The sequence below is a fragment of the Gossypium hirsutum genome, chromosome A07 (genome assembly GCF_007990345.1).
Source record: "Gossypium hirsutum isolate 1008001.06 chromosome A07, Gossypium_hirsutum_v2.1, whole genome shotgun sequence".
In the NCBI taxonomy this organism is placed as follows: Eukaryota; Viridiplantae; Streptophyta; class Magnoliopsida; order Malvales; family Malvaceae; genus Gossypium; species Gossypium hirsutum.
This window is the reverse complement of record NC_053430.1, coordinates 1,551,314-1,570,503: the sequence shown is the minus strand read 5'-3', so window position 1 is coordinate 1,570,503 and position 19,190 is coordinate 1,551,314. Positions and strand designations below refer to the sequence as shown.

Sequence of the window (19,190 nt, the reverse complement as noted above, 5' to 3'; positions counted from 1 at the left end):
TGATTAGAATTAATCAAATTATTGATTTGATCAATTAATAAATCAAATAATTAAAATTAAAAATTATTTAAAAGTTAATAGAATTCGATTCAATTAAATTTTTTTAAATTTTTAAAAGGGTAAAATTATAATTTTATATAAGGAAATGAGACAAACAGCTCCATAAATACCGAAACCCATCAACCATTCAAGTTTTATTGCATTAATGAAACTCATCAAATTACTTACAAATAGCCTCATACATTTTCACGGTTCTCTAAAATGGCAATGATAAATTTCTTGTATAAATTTCTATAAACAAACAAACCCAGTTGTCTCAAATATTTGTTTTCTTTACAATGATCCTCTCAGCAAATGGCACAATGTTGATTCAGTTCATTGCACCTAATGCATTTGATGCTTTCGATTTTGCATGCATTTTCAACATGTACGAACGCACTTCGGTTCCGCATAATTAAGTCGAAAACAAAACAAAAACTATTACGATCAACACTACAACAGAACACGCCATTGCCTACAACAAAGTCGGACCACGCATGTTTGATCAATACAAAAGTTATTTATAAGAGAGGAGAAAGGGAAAGGTGATGGTCGGATGTACTTACAGCGATAGCAGAAGCGGCAAGGCCAGCTCTCTCTCTCGGATCTTTACGGTAATGATTTCCGAAATAGAGAAACGTAGCATAGTACCACATTAATGGACACATAAATCCTACAAGGAAGCTGTTAAGAAATAGAGACGACATGAGAAAATGGAAAACACTGAAGAAAGGAAAACAGAGAAGAGTTGAAAAGTACTCACGAAAACCATCCAATCCCACAACCAAAACACGGAAGAGGTTTGTCGAAAATCCCCGTTTGGAAGTCTTCCTCGTCTTTGATAAGCGTGTACTTGCCTTTCCCCACTGCATCGGGTGCTTGCCCTAACATGATTTATTCATTAAGATAAAGCTACAAGTACAGGTCAAAATATCCCCAATTGAACATGTGATTAGCTTAATGGAGTTCATACCTTTGAATACCGAATAGTACCGAGCAGACGGCCTTAAAAGATCAAGATGTTTATCAGAAAGTGATTTTGTAACCTCGAGGCTGTTTCTCAGACTCCCAGACTCCTCGACAGCAACACCTGCAAGATTACGAGGTAGTGTTGTAGTTAGGAAACTAATTAATAGATTCAATCATTTGCTTTATTTTCTCTCTAAAATCCACATGAACTACTCGTTTCTATTGCCATGATGGAATGTCTCCGATAACAGGTTAAGACAACCTTTTTTCAAAGAAGAGGAATGAACATAATCGAACAGCATTGCACCAATAGAAATGAAAACAGTGGGATAAAAGTATTATACAAGTCTCTATACTAGGAGTCAAATTGCATTTTGGCCTCTCTTCTCAAAAAATGAGTAAATTAGCCTTTGCATGTTAGATCAAAAAGTAAACTAACCCCTTTTATTGAAAATTTCATCCATTTGTACCATTAAAAACTGACATAACTAGACGGAATAATCAAACAATAATACATGGCATGTCATATGCTGACGTACAAGGATCTAACCTATGTGGATTAATTTACCCATTTTTTAAGTAGAAGGTACAAAATAAAACCGACTCCCAGGCTTCCATTGTACTTTTACAAAAAAAAAAAGAAAACATATTTAGGAGATAAATTTAGTAAACATGAAGAAGATTACCATGATCCATGTGTTCGGAGCCTTTAAACTCCTCGGCGTACACTCCAAAGGACAAATTCCCTGCTTCAAATGACAAAGAACTCCTATTCAGTCACATGTTTTTGTTTCATATTTACAAGAACAGTCAAAATTCGATGCAATCCGGCTAGCCTATCAAATGCCCAATACAACCGAGCTCGAGTGATGATGATAACCGCATGTGCCGACGGGTTTAACCCAGTCGACACATGCAAATCTTTATCATTATCACTAAGCTTGACTATGTCTTTGAGCTCGGGAGTTCGGGCATTTGATCTACTATCGGGATCATATAAAAAATTCCGAATTAGCTATACTATCACCAAAGCAAATTAAGAACTAAAAATTAAAAATTAAAAAATATATATATATTTTTTTCATCAGAGTCAACTTGTTCTTAGAATTTCTCAAACAACAAAAATCATAGGTTTTTTTTTTGGAAACTTCGCTGTAATCAGTCCTAAGAATTCATGAATTCAACTAAAATTGGGAAATTATCCATCGATAAACTGAATATATATACATATTTATCAATTGGGGGAAAATAAAGAAACAAAATTGACCCCCCTCAAAAAAAATTGATTACAAATCTAATATATTTCAATGATTCGTTACTCCAATTTGCTTTAATTGGATCAATAATTACTAAATAAATCCCAAGCTAATGATGAACAAGAAAAAAAGATTAACAATAAAAAAATCATCAGCACTAAAATCCAAAAATAAAAAAGTAAAAGAAAGAGAGGAACTTGCCTGCGAAGAACTCGAACTGGAGTGAAGCTTTTTGGATCGATTATTCTTTATGTCAATCGAAGAAATTAAAAAAGAAATGTAAATTTAAATGAAGAGTGTTTGAGATGACAAGCAAAGGCCGAAAAATTATACTTTTTGTAATGAAAAAGAAGAGCGAAAATTTGACTTCTGGTTTGTGTCTTTTGGCATTGAATCCGTAATAATGGTGGAAAATTACGGAAAAAGATATATTTTTTTATTTTTGCCGCTTGTCTTAATTTGTTATTTATCCTTATCATTGCTTGTAATAAAATAAACATATTTTAAATATTTCTTTTTTATTTTCTCAGTTCGATGGCTACCGTGAAATGACAGTTAAACCCTTGATTGGAGGGATAAATGAAACTTTTAGTGCACCTTTTCTTGAATTATTTTGTATTTGTTATTTATCTAGAAATTTCACAGTTGTTTTTCAATTTAATCCTTAAATTTGAATTTTATTAAGCTACGATGAATTTTTACTATGCAAATCAAAGTATTCACTATCGCATCTACAAATATGTAGTTTTATTATTATTATTATTGAAATTGGTGTATTCTAGTATCAATATATTTTAGTATCAATTTTTTTAAACGTGTATAAAAATATTTTTAATCCTCAAATGAATTATATTAATTAAGATTCAAATATAAAATATATATGCACTGGTCGGTGCACAATGTTTCGGTAAATTTTTTATTATTTATTATCATTTTTAATATTATTTATGCATCAACTAGTGTATAATGTTCAAGCCAGTGTGATTAAAATTGAACGGAACAGACCGGTGTGACCGGTACGGATAGAAATTTTAAGTGGTGTGGAAAAGGAAGTTGGTTGCACCAGTTTATTATTAGAATTGTGCGCTTCCACCAGAACAGTCAGAACCAGTGCAGAATTGACTATAATATTTAAATTTTGTTTTGTAAATTTTTTTGGTATTTTTATAGATTTTATATAAAATTTTAGGTGATAATATATCATAATTTTAAAGTGTCACGTCATTATAACTTAGAAAAATCCAATGATTAGCACTAAAGTGGGAAAGTTTGTCAAGTTTCAAGCCTAATTTGAAACAAAAAAGTACAGGACCAAGTTAATAAAAAATGTCAAATTTAGGGACTAAAGTGTGATTTATCTCATAATTTGACTCCTCTATTCTCCGGTATTATTTGTGGTTACTCTCTTTTTCTTTTATGTTTTTTCAATTAATTGTCTTTACTAATTTTTAAAAACTTTAATAAAAATAATCATTAAATCTTAAATATTTTTTTAATTTCATATTAGAATTTGTTAAATTTTAATTTTTTTACCAATAAGAGTTAAAAGGTGATATTATTAGAACAAACCAACAAAAATAGTATTTGTTTAACAAGGATGTTTTTACTTAAATTTAAATTTTATGAAATGTTAATATAAATAATTTATTGTATTATTATATTTGAAAAATAAAAGTAAGTTTATTAAAATCTAAGGGCTAAATTAAAATTGACAATTTCATGTATTTATATTGCTATATTTTAGGAAATCACATTCGTATTTAAGGTATTATATATTAATTTAAATTATATTAAATTTATAGTACATTCATTAGGTGAGTGAAAAATATAAAATAATATAAAAATATTTAAATAATACTTTGAAAATATGATTGATAATATAATAAAAAAAGGTAAATAATTGGGTGTTTGAGTTCAATTTTTAAAAGTTATTGTTTTTAAAAATTAAATTACACATATAATTTTATTAATATATTACTTTTTTTTACATAAATTTCACTTATTGGTATTTTTCGGATTTAGTTGTTGTTTAGTTAATTTATGAAATCAATTTAATTAAATAGGTTTTTAGGAAAGAAAAAAAAATTTAATATTGTGAAAAATGTTACCAAAAATAAACCAAATTTTTAGAGTGTAAACTATACCCAAGGTCATCAAACTATGAGTAAGTTTATGTTTTGACCACTTAACTTTAAAAAGTTACAAAGTGGTCACTAAATTATTCAAAAGTTTTCATTTAAGGCATTGAGCTATTAAAATTGTTGTTGTATGACTTTCTCTGTTCTCACCACTCGCACTAATCGAAAGTTATCCTCTTCCACTTGTTCGAGTTAATTTCTTTTATGAAACAACTGAACACCACAAATTTGTAAACCAAAATCCAAACAACTTTCTTCTCTGATCTCCGATACTAACCAATAGATCAACTAAAATCTAATATATGTTTTTCTAATCGTCAATGGGTATTGATCCACCGTACCGGTCGTTAAATCATTGCTTGAAACTCACTAGCCGGACTTTAAAAAAAAAAAACTTAACAACCTAATGACTTAAATAACAACTTTCGAATAGTTTGGTAACAATTAAAGTACCATGGAGACAACTGTGCTAAGAGTCAAATTGCATTTTGGCCCCTCTACTAAAAAATGGGCAAATTAGCTGATGTATATTAGATCAAAGAGTAAATTGATCATTTCAGTTAAAAATTTTATCCGTTTATACTATTAAAAAATAGCGTGATTGATAGAATAACCATATTGTGACACGTGGCACGCCACGTGTACGTCATGCTGATATACAATGACCAATTTTTAATAGTAGAAATAGATAAAATTTTTAACAAAATGATCGATTTGCTTTTTGCCTTAGCATACAAAGACTAATTTGCCCATTTTCTAAGTAGAAAGATCAAAATGTAATCTGACTCCTAGTATAAGAGTCTCCATAATACTTTTACCGTCGAATGGCTTAAATTAAAATATTCGATTAATTTAGTGACCATTTTATAAATTTTTTAAAATTAAGTGATCAAAACATAAATCTATTAATATTTTAGTGATATTGAATATAATTTATCTAAAATATTTTAAGACGAAACTCAATCCCACCCACTATTCCATCCAATACCCATAAATAAATTTAGATACAATCAATTTCAAAATGGACCAGTTGTTGCCATGCCGACCATGATTGCATTTTATAGTACCAACTACCAATAAACTATTTGTTGTTTTTCTGCCCTTTTTTTTCCTATGTTTTTAAGGGAATAATTATTGGATAATAATATTTCTAAATTTTGTCATACATAACCATTGGAGGAGTTCATAGTTGTACTTAAGTTTATACTTTTCAATCTTGATCAGCTTGACTCGAATTGTTTTGTTATTTATAATAATATAAAAATGAATTTCATGTAAATATTTTTATAATTAAATTTAAATAAAAATATATTATTATTGTTATATATAACTAGTAAAACATGGTTTTTTAGGCTGGTTGAACTCAATCTTTGGTCAAGATTTTTTTAAATCAAGCATTGATCCAATCCATGAATATATCTACTTACCACCCTGCTTTGCTTAGAAGAGTGCATTATCACTTTTAATAAAAAAAATATTGGTAGATTAAATAACTCGAAAAAAAATTCACCCGCATGAAATTTTATCATTCTAGGAAGTAACATAAATTATCATTGGATCTCAAGAAGATCCACCCGAGAACGTCTTTTGTCAAATCCTAAAACTCTAGAATCAACTCTTTAAACTCGGACTTAGACCTGTCCAAGGGTTAAGCAACCCACTAAACTCGATGGCCTGACTTGAATCAAATCAGGCTTAGATTTTAAGTTGGCTTGAATCCAACTTTAACTTTTTAAAATTTTAAATTTAATTATAAAATATATCACATATCAAATAAAAATATATTTTAATATTTTATAAAATTTTAAACCAATGAGATGGGCTCGAAAACCGGCTTGAACTTGAAATACGCAGTATCGGTGTATTGCATCGGTGGCCCGTTACAAATAGAAGTTGAACAATATCCATCATTAAACTACCCATTTGTCGGAGAACGGAAGAGAAAAGAACCCTAAGCAGACACGTTTTGTTGGAGCCCACCGCCCATCGTTATTTAATTATTTGCAAAATTAATTTATAATTAAAAAAGAAAAAGAAAATGAGGGAAATAAATCCAAATAATAAAGCAAGAGGGTCCACTACGAATTTGCTTTTGGTCCGTCAAAACAATATATCTCGCCATAATTTAAGGATGGACGCATATGAGAGGACTTCCTTTGCTTAGACTTGGACTGCATTATATTCCAAGTTTTTAACCCTAAAGTTTCTTTTTCACTAAATGAAACAAATGTATATATTTTTTGAAATTAAAATTGCTTGACATGCTCCGTCGACCCGTACTGTATAAAATTACTATTTTACTCTTCCATATATATAGTTATTACAAAAATAAATTTGTAATAATTTGTTATAAAAGAAACTCATATATATTATGTTTAAATATTTATTTCTCTTTAAAATTATCAAAAATACTAAAAATAGCTAGTACAAATTAAATTAAAATGGAATGATGCAGGGTGAAAATTGATGCATCCAACATCCATAAAGATAGCAGTAGTTTTTAAAATTATATATTTATAATAGAGTGAGAGGAGTGGTAAAACAGAGTATGCCAACTATATAGAGCGATGGTGAATTTGGCAACATCTGCTTCTCACTTCTCTCAATTGCCATCCTTCCTCACATTGTTATACCATGAAAATTTCTCCAACTCCAAACAAGCCCCACCTTTAGGAATTGAAGCGTCATTCGGGTTATTAAATTCTACCCATTTCATCTCACAGGGTCGACTATCATCGTCAATCAATTTATATTTGAGAACAACTAACATGGATAAAAAAAGAAGATATTGTGTTGAGTAAAGATGTATTCAGTTACGTTCAGTTCGATTTTTAGACAATAATTAAATCAAATTGTTCCATTCGATTTTTCACTTTTGAAACTGTAACTATATAGAATAAAAACATAAATATTCAAAATTGATAATTGTAGTTCGATTAGTTTTGATTCGACGATTCTTTTCACTTTTGGGCTTTGTTAAAAAAAAACAATATTAACTTGTTTTGGCTCAAAAAATTCTAATATTACAATTCTTATTTTTTTTTCACAACCATCATAATATATGCTCTAGATTAATTTATATATTTATAAAGTGAATTAAATAATTAAATTAATATCATAATAATCTACAAGACTATTTAAATATTCATTTTAAGTTAAGCTATTAAATTGATAAATCATTAAAAGTTGTTAAAAGAAAATTTAATACATGAATCATCAGTATATTTAATTTTTTTCCGTGTCATATTTTTATTAGTTTAATTCATTATAACTGAGTGATTACAATATTCCATATAATTGATTAAATTCATAACTATCAAACATATATAATTGTGAAAAGTTATTTCTTTTATAAATAAAATATTATAAAGTTTAATAAACTATTTTCCAAAAATTATAATTATGCTTATAATTATAATTATTATATTTTAGAAACTATTCACTTACTCTAACATAAAACTACATTTTTATGAAATATTTCCATAACTTTATATTTTTGTATGATCATATTTAGTTAATAATAATAGGGTTAAATGAATTAGTCCATATAAATATTGAAATGGCTAATTTATTATTCTATTAGAACTATCCTTTAAACATAGATTTTTTTTCCATTTGGTTTGATTTGGATAAAACTGGTTTCATGTGAAAAAATCGAACCCAAACTGAATCGTGCGGTTTGAGTGATAACACCGACCCGAACTGAATCAAACAATACAAAATTCAAATCGAATACATTAGTTTGAATCGATTTCTCGATTTTCTCGATTTTTTTCTCAGCCCTAATACTAACTCCCCTTGTAAGAGACCTTAACCTTTTAGTGGATGTTGGCTTCGCTCTTAGTTGATATAAGGATCCTGGCAATGTCCAAACACGTCCTTCTCACTGATCTCTTGATCAAATTTAATCAACTTGCATTACCTTGGGTTAATCTTAATAATGTCTCCTCCTTAAGTAATCTTATATACCTTGGTAATGTCAAATTTTTAACAATTTTGCCATCATTCTTAATGACTTCTATTTATATTTATTCCATGTAAATGAAAATGAAATAATAATAATTAATGAATCAAAATATTTACTTGTTTATTTTAATTATATTTTTTATTAGTTGCTCGTATTTTAAATAAACTTGATATTTGCCTTAAGTTCATTTTTTGAACTTAATTTTTTTATCCAATTCCTTACAAATTTCAAGCAAACCTTTAAATTTGGTCAAATAATTAACCCTTGAACAAGTCTTCGAATAACATGTACCGTTATTATTATTTTTCTTGTTACTTTGACCAAAAGAGAGTCTTAACTTGCTCATTCCTATTGCAGTTTATTTATTCAAGAAATGCGATGTGAAATCAATTCAGTAGATAAATGAATTCATTTGTTAGTAAAATAAAATATTATAAATTTCATAGTAAAGAATAAAAACGAAGCAAATTTTATGAGAACAATTTAATAAAATGTACTTTTAGATTTTTTACATTCTATACACTAAACACAAAAAAGCCCCCTTAATTTCTAATCAGATGATACAAACATGATAATTTAACATGCGTAATATTGTGCTAAGTAACTTTACATTTTGATAATCTTATTACTATAAATAATATCACATCTCATGAACCAAGCAAATAAGATAATCTAATCAACACAATAATATGACTCCCTCAAAAATGATAAAATTTTAATTTAGTCCTTCAAAAATGATAAAGATACAAGCTAATACAATGACAGAATCACATTTTAACTCTCTTAAAATTAAGCGACTCAATTCCAACCCCAAAAATAATTTCTAACTTTGGCCCATATTTACATTCCAATAATTTTATTACCATAAATAATCTTACATCCCATGAATCAAAGTCACACATAATTTCTTTTTCAAATAAAAGAAATATACATGAACAAAAATTCTTAATTCAACTCCATCTTTTGATTAAACAAAACAAATTAATTTATAATGGTCAAAACTATTAATTTGCACTATTTGATCATAATCCATTTCATATTTCAACTTTAAAGATAAAATCCATGCGTCGGATCGTTATTAGAGAAGCTTAGCCCATAGGTTAAGAAATAAACTAACCAAGCCCATACATATGTCGCCACGTACACAATCGTCTTCTACATTTTTAGTCAGCTTTTGTCGTACCGACCATACTTACCTCATCTTGTAATGTTGTTTCTCAAATACAAAAACGCCACGCTCCAACACCAAACCCACCCCTTTTATTACCGGACAAACTAACAGTTAAATGAACGTTATCCAGTTTTACGACAAATTTCCACCAACTTCTTCACTCTTCCAATTAATATAATAATCCGCCGTCGTTTTCATGTTTCTTTTCTTTATAAAAGAAACGATCCCTAAATGACTCCTTTTGTGGAGATTTAAGAATATGGGAGACGATGATGAACATAATAGTAGCAGTGATGAAGGAAGGAAAGAGGTGGATATTTACCCTTTAAGTTGTTACTATTTTGGATCTAAAGAAGCCATTGTTTTCAAGGATGAAACGGTGTCGGATCGTATTACTAGGATGAAATCCAAGTACTTCTTCTTCCTCCCTCCCCCCACATCTTTATATATATGTTCATTTGGTTTGCTTTTAACTTTTCTTTTTTTTTTTGTTGGTTCTCAGTTATGCTGCTTATGGATTGAGGACATCGGTAGAAGCTGTTCTTCTGGTTGGTTCTTTTTATCTACTCTTTTTCTGGGTTACTGTTTTTTATTAGGTTAAGTTATGATTTTGTTGATTTGTTGAAATACTTAACGCCTATATTTAAAAGTAAAATAAAGGTTCATGTATTAGTTTCTATACAAAGAGAAAACTAAGTTTTTGATTAAAAATTCTATCCATTTATATAATTAAAAATTGGTTGATATATATCAGCATAAGGTACACATCACATGTTACATATCACTGTTTAATTTATTCTATCAGTTACTAATTTTTAACACAATAAGTGGATAAATTTTTTAATAAAATAACTAATTTACATTTGATGTAATGCATAAAAGGTAAAATGTTATCTAATTTCTAAAATAAGTATCTTTATCAAATTTTAGTAATTTCCATTAATGAAATACTTTGTTGTTATTCCTAAATACATATTGAGAATAGGGTTGGGCTTCAATTTTTTTAAATCGGGTCATGACATGACCATGGTGAGGTCTAGGCGTAGCTCTGTTATGACAAGTGTATTAAGCAAAAGTGGGTTGAATCAGGTGGAGTTGTTCAAACACCCTCATTTGTTGCTGCTCCAACTTAATAACTCCATCTTTAAGCTTCCTGGTGGTCGTTTAAGGCCAGGTGAATCAGGTAAGTTGCTACATATTAATATATATATATATATATATATATAACAGAAGCTTGACTTTGATCGAGTGAATCTTTCTTGGGCGACAAGGCAATGTTCTAAGGGTTCATTGAGCCAAAAAAATTGAGCTGAATTTTGCAGATATTGATGGACTAAGACGTAAGCTTTCCAACAAGCTTTCCCCGAGCAGGGATGGCAACGAAACAGAATGGGAGGTAAATATTAGATATTGAATTTTGCAGTTTTATTTGGTAATTGGTATAATGTTAAAATTAATCCCTAATTTTTATATTTTTTTGTCAATTTAATCTTTATTTTTTTTCAAACTAAATTTGGCCTCAACCTTTAGAAAAAAAGTCAAATTTAACCATTAATATTTTAAAAAGAGTCAAATTGTTGTTTTTTAATAGAAATATTAACTAAAAAAAATTGTAGCCCACATGACAATTCACATGTACTTTATGCTATTTTTTTGAATTTTTAAAAACTTCTTATATATATATATTTTTTTTTTCAATTTTGATTTTTTTATAATTTTTAAAAACAAATAATATTGTGTCAACATGAAGTACACTTAGATTGCCACGCTAACATCATTAAAAATTATCAATAATTTGGTCAGTATTTTTATTAAAAAGGTAATTTGATTCTTTTAAAAAAGTTGAGGACTAAATTTTGCATAAAAAATAACAAGGGTCAAATTAACAAAAGGTGCAAACATTAAGGACTAAATTTAACATTGTGCTTGATAATATTTAGTTGGATTTTATTAAAATTTGATATTATTGATAAAGTATAAATATACTTCATAGTTATGAAATCTTAATAAATAGAGTTTTTTTTTTTTGCGGTGCTGACTTGTATGGAATGATGTTTAAAATTTTTGTCATGTACTTATTTGACATGAATTTAAATATATGATATTTTCGTGTGGAAGATTTGCAGGGGTGGAACGAGCCATTAAATTTTGAGGGTAAACTTAAATTTTTCAAAAATTCTAGAGGATTTAATTAAAATTTTCAAAAATATTAGAAGCTTAACAAGAATTTCCAAAAAAAGTGGAGTTTTTTTTTTTTAAATTTTGAGAGGGTTAATGAGAATTTTCAAATTTTTTGGAGAGTAATTAAAATTTTAAAAATTTTTGAAGGCTCAATTAGAGTTTATAAAAATTTTGAGGAGATCTAACGAAAAACTTTTAAGAAATTTAAAGGATATAATGATAATTTTACAAAAATTTTGAGAGGGCCAATGTCCCCTTTAGCTCCCTTGAGGATTTGTAATTTTGGGGGGCTAAAACACAAACTTTACCATTTTATTAGTTATAATTTTACAAATTTTAAGATATTAAAAGGCAATTTTACTAAAAACTCAAATTTTACCATTTTGTTAGTTATAATTTTACAAATTTTAAGAGATTAAAAAACAATTTTTACCAAATTAAGGGAGGCTAATGCCTATTTATGAAGTGATTTTTTTGTATGTTCTGAATCGTGAATGATATCGTATTGATTACATTTCTGCTCACAAATTTTCAATAATAAAACCAGTTCTCCATTCCCCCTTTATTAAAGCATTATTGAAATAGGTAAACTACATTGTTAGTGACCATTTATGATTTTATTTTTATTTTTGGTACCTAATTATGAAAAATTATAAAATGATTACTCAACAATTAATAATCTTTATTTTTAGCACTCAATTATGAAAAATTACAAAAATAATTACTCAACTATTCTATTTTGTCTTTTTTAGTCACCAAATCTAAAATAATTAAATGACAAAAAATTAAATTTAAAATGTTAGACAATAATTTTGTAACTTTTTATAATTAGGTGATTTGTTGAATACTACTTTTTCCACTGGGATATGCCGTGAAAAAAATCTAAATGTTGTTAAATATGTTATAGATGGGAGAGTGTCTAGGCATGTGGTGGCGACATGATTTCGAAACACTGTTGTGTCCCTACTTGCCACCCACTGTTAAAAAGCCCAAGGTATTTTGTTACTACATTATTACACAGCCCTTATTGCATGCAATGTTTAATGTATTTTTTCTCAGTTTTTAGTGATGAATCTCTTTTTTTTTTTTTAATTGCAGGAGTGCACCAAACTCTTTCTTGTCCGGTTGCCGGAGAGTCGGAAATTTATCGTACCCGAAAACCTAAAATTGCTTGCGGTTCCGTTGTCCCAGGTTCATGAAAATCACAAGGTAAGAGGTTCAAACTATAAATTGTAACTCTAAATTGGTGCTTGAACATAAGGGGTGAAACTAGAAGATTGATTTAAGGGCTAGAAACTAATAATAAATTTCGGGAGTAAAGAGTAATTTTATTATTTTATTAATTTGTGATTTTTTAAAATTTTAAGAGATTATATAGAAAGTTTTTCACTTTCGGAGTGAACATGTCCCTCCGCCTTAGGGATGGCAACAGGGCTGATTTTTGCTTACTCCGAACTCAACTTGAAACTTGAACAATCCGACCTGACTTGACCTGACCCCAACTCTTAAGAAAAAATTTTACTCAAACCCGAACTTGAAATTTAATAGAAGGTCCTACCCCAACTTAACCTAACTCAAATTTAATTTAATCATTTTATATTTAATCTTGAAGCAAATAAAATTAACTTTTTTAATTATTTTATTTTTATATTGAAGAAAATAATATTATTTTTTTAAGTTTATACTTAAAAACTTAAAATGCATTTATTTAGTGTAACAAAAATTTAATATACATACATTTATATATACAAGGGGTTTTTTTATAAATATCTCAAAGTGGAGCAGATTTATTTTAAACTCGAGCCTAACTCCGACTCAACTATTTTACGTAATTTCATCCGACCTGCCCCAAATTCGATTTTTAATTTATAATTTTTGGATTCGAGATTTAGTCATTGCATTTTAATTTGACAATATCTTGTTTTATTTACTTTATATCATTAGTTAATCCAAATAATTAAGGGATAAGACAATATTTAGCCCCTGAATTTGGCATCTATTCACAACTTGGTCCTTGAACTTTTATTTGGTCAATATTGTTCTTGGAATTTAGCAAATTTCCCCAGATTTGGTCCCTATTATGATGTGGCACTTTGAAATTATACCATGTCATCAACTATAAAGAATATACTTTTTTAGGTGATGACGTGGTATAATATCGTGCCAAAACTGAAAAAAATTGTCATAGTCCAGAACTACTATGGGATTTTGCAAAATTCAGAGACTAAATATTACTCTATCCCAATAAATAACAACATTAACTATTATTTTTAAAATATTGACCTAGATTATTTTTCTTAAAAACACCCCTTCAGTCTCATTATGCCCATTTGGATTTTTTGTGTTGAATGGGGTATTCTTAAATAAAAAAATCAATGTCATATCTTGAAATTTAACTAATAATATTATAAAAATAGAGATATTAAATTATGTTAAAATAAAGTATATGGACTAAATATCAAATTTAAGTATAATTCAAGGGACTAAAATCACAATTTATTTTCACCATATTTCTTGTGATTTTTTTTTGTAGACATATGGACCGGTAATATCAGGAGTGCCACAATTGCTGTCCAAATACTCCATCAACATTATTGATATTTAGAATATGAATATATAGGAACAAAATTATAAAGGCATTATAGGTACAGCAACTGCTATAAGTTTTTTTGTAATTATCATGAAAATACAAAAAAAAAAAAACACTTGTGTTTGTGTGTGTGTATATATATATATAAATAATAGTTTTATATTACAAAAGGAAATACATAACATTAAGCTCAAACTATACTAATTTTTGATGTTCAAGTATATTGTTTTAATTGGCTTGATTTAAAAAAAATTTTATATTGTCAATGAGAGTCTTGGGAGAATCGGTAAAGATGAAAGTTTTGGGTCCTAAATAGTTAGATCTCAAAATTCACTATGCACAATTAAATATGTAGGCCTCTGAATTTCATCATAAGTTGTTGCCGTGTGTGGGTTTTAGTTTAGTTAATCAGTTTGTAGTTTAGATTGTTCCGGTTTGTAATTTATTTGTGTTGTAATGATTTAATTATTTATCTAAGTTTTTAATTTGTTTGTGTTATAATAATTTGATTCTATATTCGATGGTTGCTCAAACCTGTATTTGTACTTGTAAGTTTTCAAAAAAATTATGTTTAGGTTCGAATTTAAAGGGATAGATATTAAATTTCTTTAGATAAACTCTCTTTAATTTTTTTTTTCTATTTACAAGACTCAGATCTAAAATTTTATTTAAAATACAATCAACTTATTAGTACTCGATTTAACTAATCCATTTCGAATAACTAATTTCTCTTTCCCTTGTGATCATTGTTGCAATCAATGTTGGCATACAGGTTAAACTCCTTTGTGGATGTCTATATTTTATGCTAAAAAGCAAATTAGTCAATGTTTCGTGTTAAATCGGATTTGAGTTGAGTTTATATATAATAATATTATTATAATCATGAATTGGTTTATGGCTCATCAATTAAATAGATGAATTTTTTGAACGAAACAATTGTTTAAATCAAGTACAATTTGAAATATAATTCAAATTTTGTTCAAATACTCTATATTTATAATTGAATAACTTAAATCTCCATTTAAATTCTTTAATATTTATTTTAAATATTAGATTTTATTTAATATTAATAATTTCAAATATTTTTCTATTTATTAAATTTGTAAACATAATATATTTTTTAATATTTAATGTAATATTATACTTTTAGTTTTCATATGAAATAAATTACATAACTTGTATACATAAATTCACATATTACGGGATAGGAAAATCAAGTCAGGGTTGAATATACTCTTGGTTAAAATATGCCACAAGTCTATGTACTTTTTAAAAGTTAGAAATTTAGTCTCTATGCTTATATTTAATGGAATTTAGTTTATTTATTTTTTAGATTTCAAAATCCAAGTTTAACTGTTAACATTGTCAATTTTTTTTCTTGTTAAATTCGTTGTTGTGATATTTTTTCTAAAAAAAACTCACTTGGTAGCTATATAATTAAAAAAAGACTTTGTAATTAACTTGAATTTAACAAAAAAAGTTAACAGTGTTTACAATTAAACTTGAATTTTGAAATCTGAAAAGTAGAGGGACTAAATTTCATGAAATAAAAGTAAAGGGCCTAAGTTCCTAAATTTTGAAAAGTATAGGGACTTGTGGCACATTTTAACCTATATTCTTTTTTGTATTCTTCATGTTTGTTTACGGGTCATGTTCGGGATTTTTAGCTATCCCTTCTAACAATGTTGTTTTCAAAATTTAAACATACGTTCTTCCGTTGGAAGTACAATGTAGGGGTATATTTGATTCGGTTTTTTTGGATAAACATAGAATCGAACCTCTTCATTCGGTTTTTCATTTTTGAAACCAAAATCGTAGAGAATAAAAATCAAAATATCCGAAACCGATAATGGTAGTTCAGTTAGGATTGATGCTTTTTATCATAATTGGGCTTTGTAAAAAAACAATATCACCTTGTTTTGGGCCCAAAAAATGTGATTTATAAACAGAATTGAGGTTAAAAATGTGATTTAACATTTATGTTACACCATTTGTGGGTAATCAGAAAAGGGTAAACTATAAAAATAGTCACTTTTATTTGCCTCATGTTACATTTTAGTCACTAATGTTTGAAATGTTACGTTTTAGTCACTTATGTTATTATTTTGTTACGAAGTGATCACTCTTCCGTTAAGTTTTGTTATTTTCCTAACGGTAATCCTACGTGGCAGTCCAACTAGATATTACTGAATCAGCTAATACGTACTTCATTCGGATGAACTATGTATTAGCAGATTCACTAATATGATATTATATATATATTTACGCATGTATCACATTACAAAAACAAAATTTTAAATACTTATACCTAATAAAACATGTATCTCATTACAATAATAGTTATTTTCCAAAAACATATTGTTTTATAATTTTATTTCTTATTTAATATTTTAATTTAATTTTAATAATGCATTCCAGATGAATTATATATTAGCAGATTCAGTAATATCTAGTTGGACTGCCACGTAGGATTACCGTTAGGGAGATAACAGAACTTAACGGAAGAGTGATCACTTCGTAACAAAATAATAACATAAGTGACTAAAACGTAACATTTCAAACATAAGTGACTAAAATGTAACATGAGGCAAACAAAAGTGACTGCTTTTGTAGTTTACCCAAACAGAAAAGTGTAGCTACTAAATACCGGGTGTACCACCTCCAGCTGGTGGGGAGTAATGCCGGCTAAGCCCTGTTGGTGCAGCAGGGCCAGCCACTAGGTACCCTTTCCAACTCTAATGCCCTTTTTTTCTGACAGATGAGAATAAGACCCAAGCATGTGAATGGCCATAAATATGACCTTTCCCTTGTTGACCGAGAGTTCCTTAATCCTTGGCCCGATTCCGAGTTTGATAGTATTTGTAGTTTTTGCAATGATGTTGAAATCCATCGGTATATCAATTTAGAGTAAAGGAAAGAGCTAGTTGATTCAAAATCCGACTTCATCGGTTTTGAATAAATTATTTAATTGAAATTTGATCGATGATTGAATTAGTTGAATTAAAAATTAGTAGTTTAATCAATTTAATCACCAGTTCAATTTTGAAAACATTAGTTTTTGTTTATCTTATGTAATATTTGTATTTGATAAAAGTTATACATATTGATATTTAAAAATATTCATATTATTTTTTTAGTATTTAATTCAGATTTTATGATTCATTTTATGAAAGCTAATTATTAATATTTTTATTTTTTATTTTTTCTGACTTTTTCGAGTTTTAGAGTTGATTTAATAAAAATTAATTACTAATATTATTAGTTATTATAAATTGTCATCAAGTTAACCCTAAACTCGAATTAAACAATATCAACTCGAATTAGTTAATGTAATTTGTGCTAAATGCATGTACCACGTAAGAGTAAAGTGTTAAACTTAGATATCAAATGATGTATTAAACTTTTTATTTTATTTTAACTAGAGTATGTAACTTCTGGTACTCCGTAGTTATATTGGGTTGTGATTAAATATGGAGTTGAATTCGATTGAACTTTTAGATAGTAGCAAAACTCTCCCAACTAATTTTTCCATTCACAAAAATAAAACTCGAAATCTTACCTTAAAAAAACATCTAATTCAGTAGTGACCCTTCATTGTAGGTGCATACTATAATCCATTTAAAATAGGGTAAAAGTACCATGGAGGCCCCTGTCCTAAGAATCAGATTGAATTTTGCCCATTCTACTTTAAAAAGGGTAAATTAGTCTTTGTACATTAGATCAAAGAGCAATTTAATTTTTTTTTGTTAAAAATTTCATCCCTTTGTATTGTTTAAATCTAGGTAACTAACGAAATAACCCGACAATGACATGTGGCATCAGTGAAGGAGCGACATAAAGTGTGACGAAGAAAATTTTAAAAATATTAAAAAATATATAATTAGTGTATTTATCCCATAAAATATTAAAAAATAGATTTATAAAAAAATTGATTCCCAAAAACTTTTGAAAAAATATTGTCAAAATCTTTGAAAATTAATTATTTTATATAAAAATAAATGAAACTCTCTCCACCTACTAAAATCTAAAAATCCATAATCTTTTTTTATTTTCTTCCAACACTTATCACTTTCATTTTCGATTTTTTCTTATTCTCTCACACTCTCAATATAGATGTTCAATCTTTCAATACTTTCAAATGGGTCTCTCTAATTTGGAAATAACTCTTATTTTTCAAACTTTATTGATTAATCTTTAGAAAATTAGGATTATAGCTTTTCTCGCGATAGATTAGGATTTTTATGTAACATTTAGTTTTTTATATATTGAATGATTTTGGAACATTTATGTTATATAAGATTCTTAATATTGTCGTTGATTAATAATTTTTAGAGGCTGATTAATACAAATACTTGAAAAAATTATGTTTGAGTGTATTTATAATCTTGAATTGCTTAAATATTGATTAAAAAATTAGTATTTTTATTCAGAAATTGTTATTGCAAGTGTGATTATTGTAAATAGTGTGCTTGAAAAAAATAATATATTGCATTCACATGGCACCAAAAAGCACTTAACTACTTTTTTTTTGAAAAAAAAATTACTAGTTATATGTAGTCATTGTAAATAGTTTTATGCATTTAAGAATTAGATTTATTATAAATATTTTAATAGGAATTTGAAAACATTTTAAAATAAAATTTACCAGTAAAGTAGAAGAAGAACAAAAAAACATATTATACATTAGATTATATGTCTATTATTGTAACACCCCTAACCCGTCTCCGCCGCCGAATCAGGGTTACGAGGCATTACGAAACCAAGCTCACATAAACATAACTTTAATATCTAATTCCAAATGCAAGTCCAATTCATGAACATATATAATCAAATTCAAGCATGGAAGTTAAACTCTTTTCGCATTGCTATTTACACAATA

The 19,190-nt window shown here is 27.6% G+C and overlaps 2 protein-coding genes across 2 annotated transcripts; one reads left to right on the top strand and one right to left on the bottom strand.

Annotated features, from left to right (window-relative positions):
- Positions 1 to 179: 179 nt before the first annotated feature.
- Positions 180 to 2,728, bottom strand: LOC107929860 (uncharacterized). Its single transcript, XM_016861385.2, has 6 exons — positions 2,466 to 2,728; positions 1,695 to 1,754; positions 1,013 to 1,129; positions 803 to 923; positions 606 to 723; positions 180 to 514 (listed from the first exon to the last, which is right to left on the bottom strand). Exons 2-6 carry the CDS (start codon positions 1,702 to 1,704, stop codon positions 455 to 457), a joined length of 426 nt encoding a protein of 141 aa, XP_016716874.1. The 5' UTR covers positions 1,705 to 1,754; positions 2,466 to 2,728; the 3' UTR covers positions 180 to 454.
- Positions 2,729 to 9,613: 6,885 nt separating this feature from the next.
- On the top strand, positions 9,614 to 14,844 carry LOC107929890 (pre-mRNA cleavage factor Im 25 kDa subunit 1). Its single transcript, XM_016861424.2, has 7 exons — positions 9,614 to 9,951; positions 10,043 to 10,088; positions 10,630 to 10,723; positions 10,863 to 10,936; positions 12,629 to 12,715; positions 12,820 to 12,930; positions 14,255 to 14,844. Exons 1-7 carry the CDS (start codon positions 9,800 to 9,802, stop codon positions 14,324 to 14,326), a joined length of 636 nt encoding a protein of 211 aa, XP_016716913.1. The 5' UTR covers positions 9,614 to 9,799; the 3' UTR covers positions 14,327 to 14,844.
- Positions 14,845 to 19,190: the final 4,346 nt, after the last annotated feature.

What these genes read in the sequence shown, in the direction of transcription:
- LOC107929860 (XM_016861385.2), bottom strand. An exon ending in GTACTATTCGGTATTCAAAG is followed by an intron (nt 924 to 1,012) that starts GTATGAACTCCA and finishes AAATCATGTTAG; the next exon opens with GGCAAGCACCCGATGCAGTG. An exon ending in TGTGGGATTGGATGGTTTTC is followed by an intron (nt 724 to 802) that starts GTGAGTACTTTT and finishes ATTTCTTAACAG; the next exon opens with CTTCCTTGTAGGATTTATGT.
- LOC107929890 (XM_016861424.2), top strand. Translation starts at nt 9,800, where the DNA reads ATGGGAGACGATGATGAACATAATAGTAGCAGTGATGAAGGAAGGAAA. An exon ending in CGGTAGAAGCTGTTCTTCTG is followed by an intron (nt 10,089 to 10,629) that starts GTTGGTTCTTTT and finishes GGGTTGAATCAG; the next exon opens with GTGGAGTTGTTCAAACACCC. An exon ending in CCACTGTTAAAAAGCCCAAG is followed by an intron (nt 12,716 to 12,819) that starts GTATTTTGTTAC and finishes TTTTAATTGCAG; the next exon opens with GAGTGCACCAAACTCTTTCT.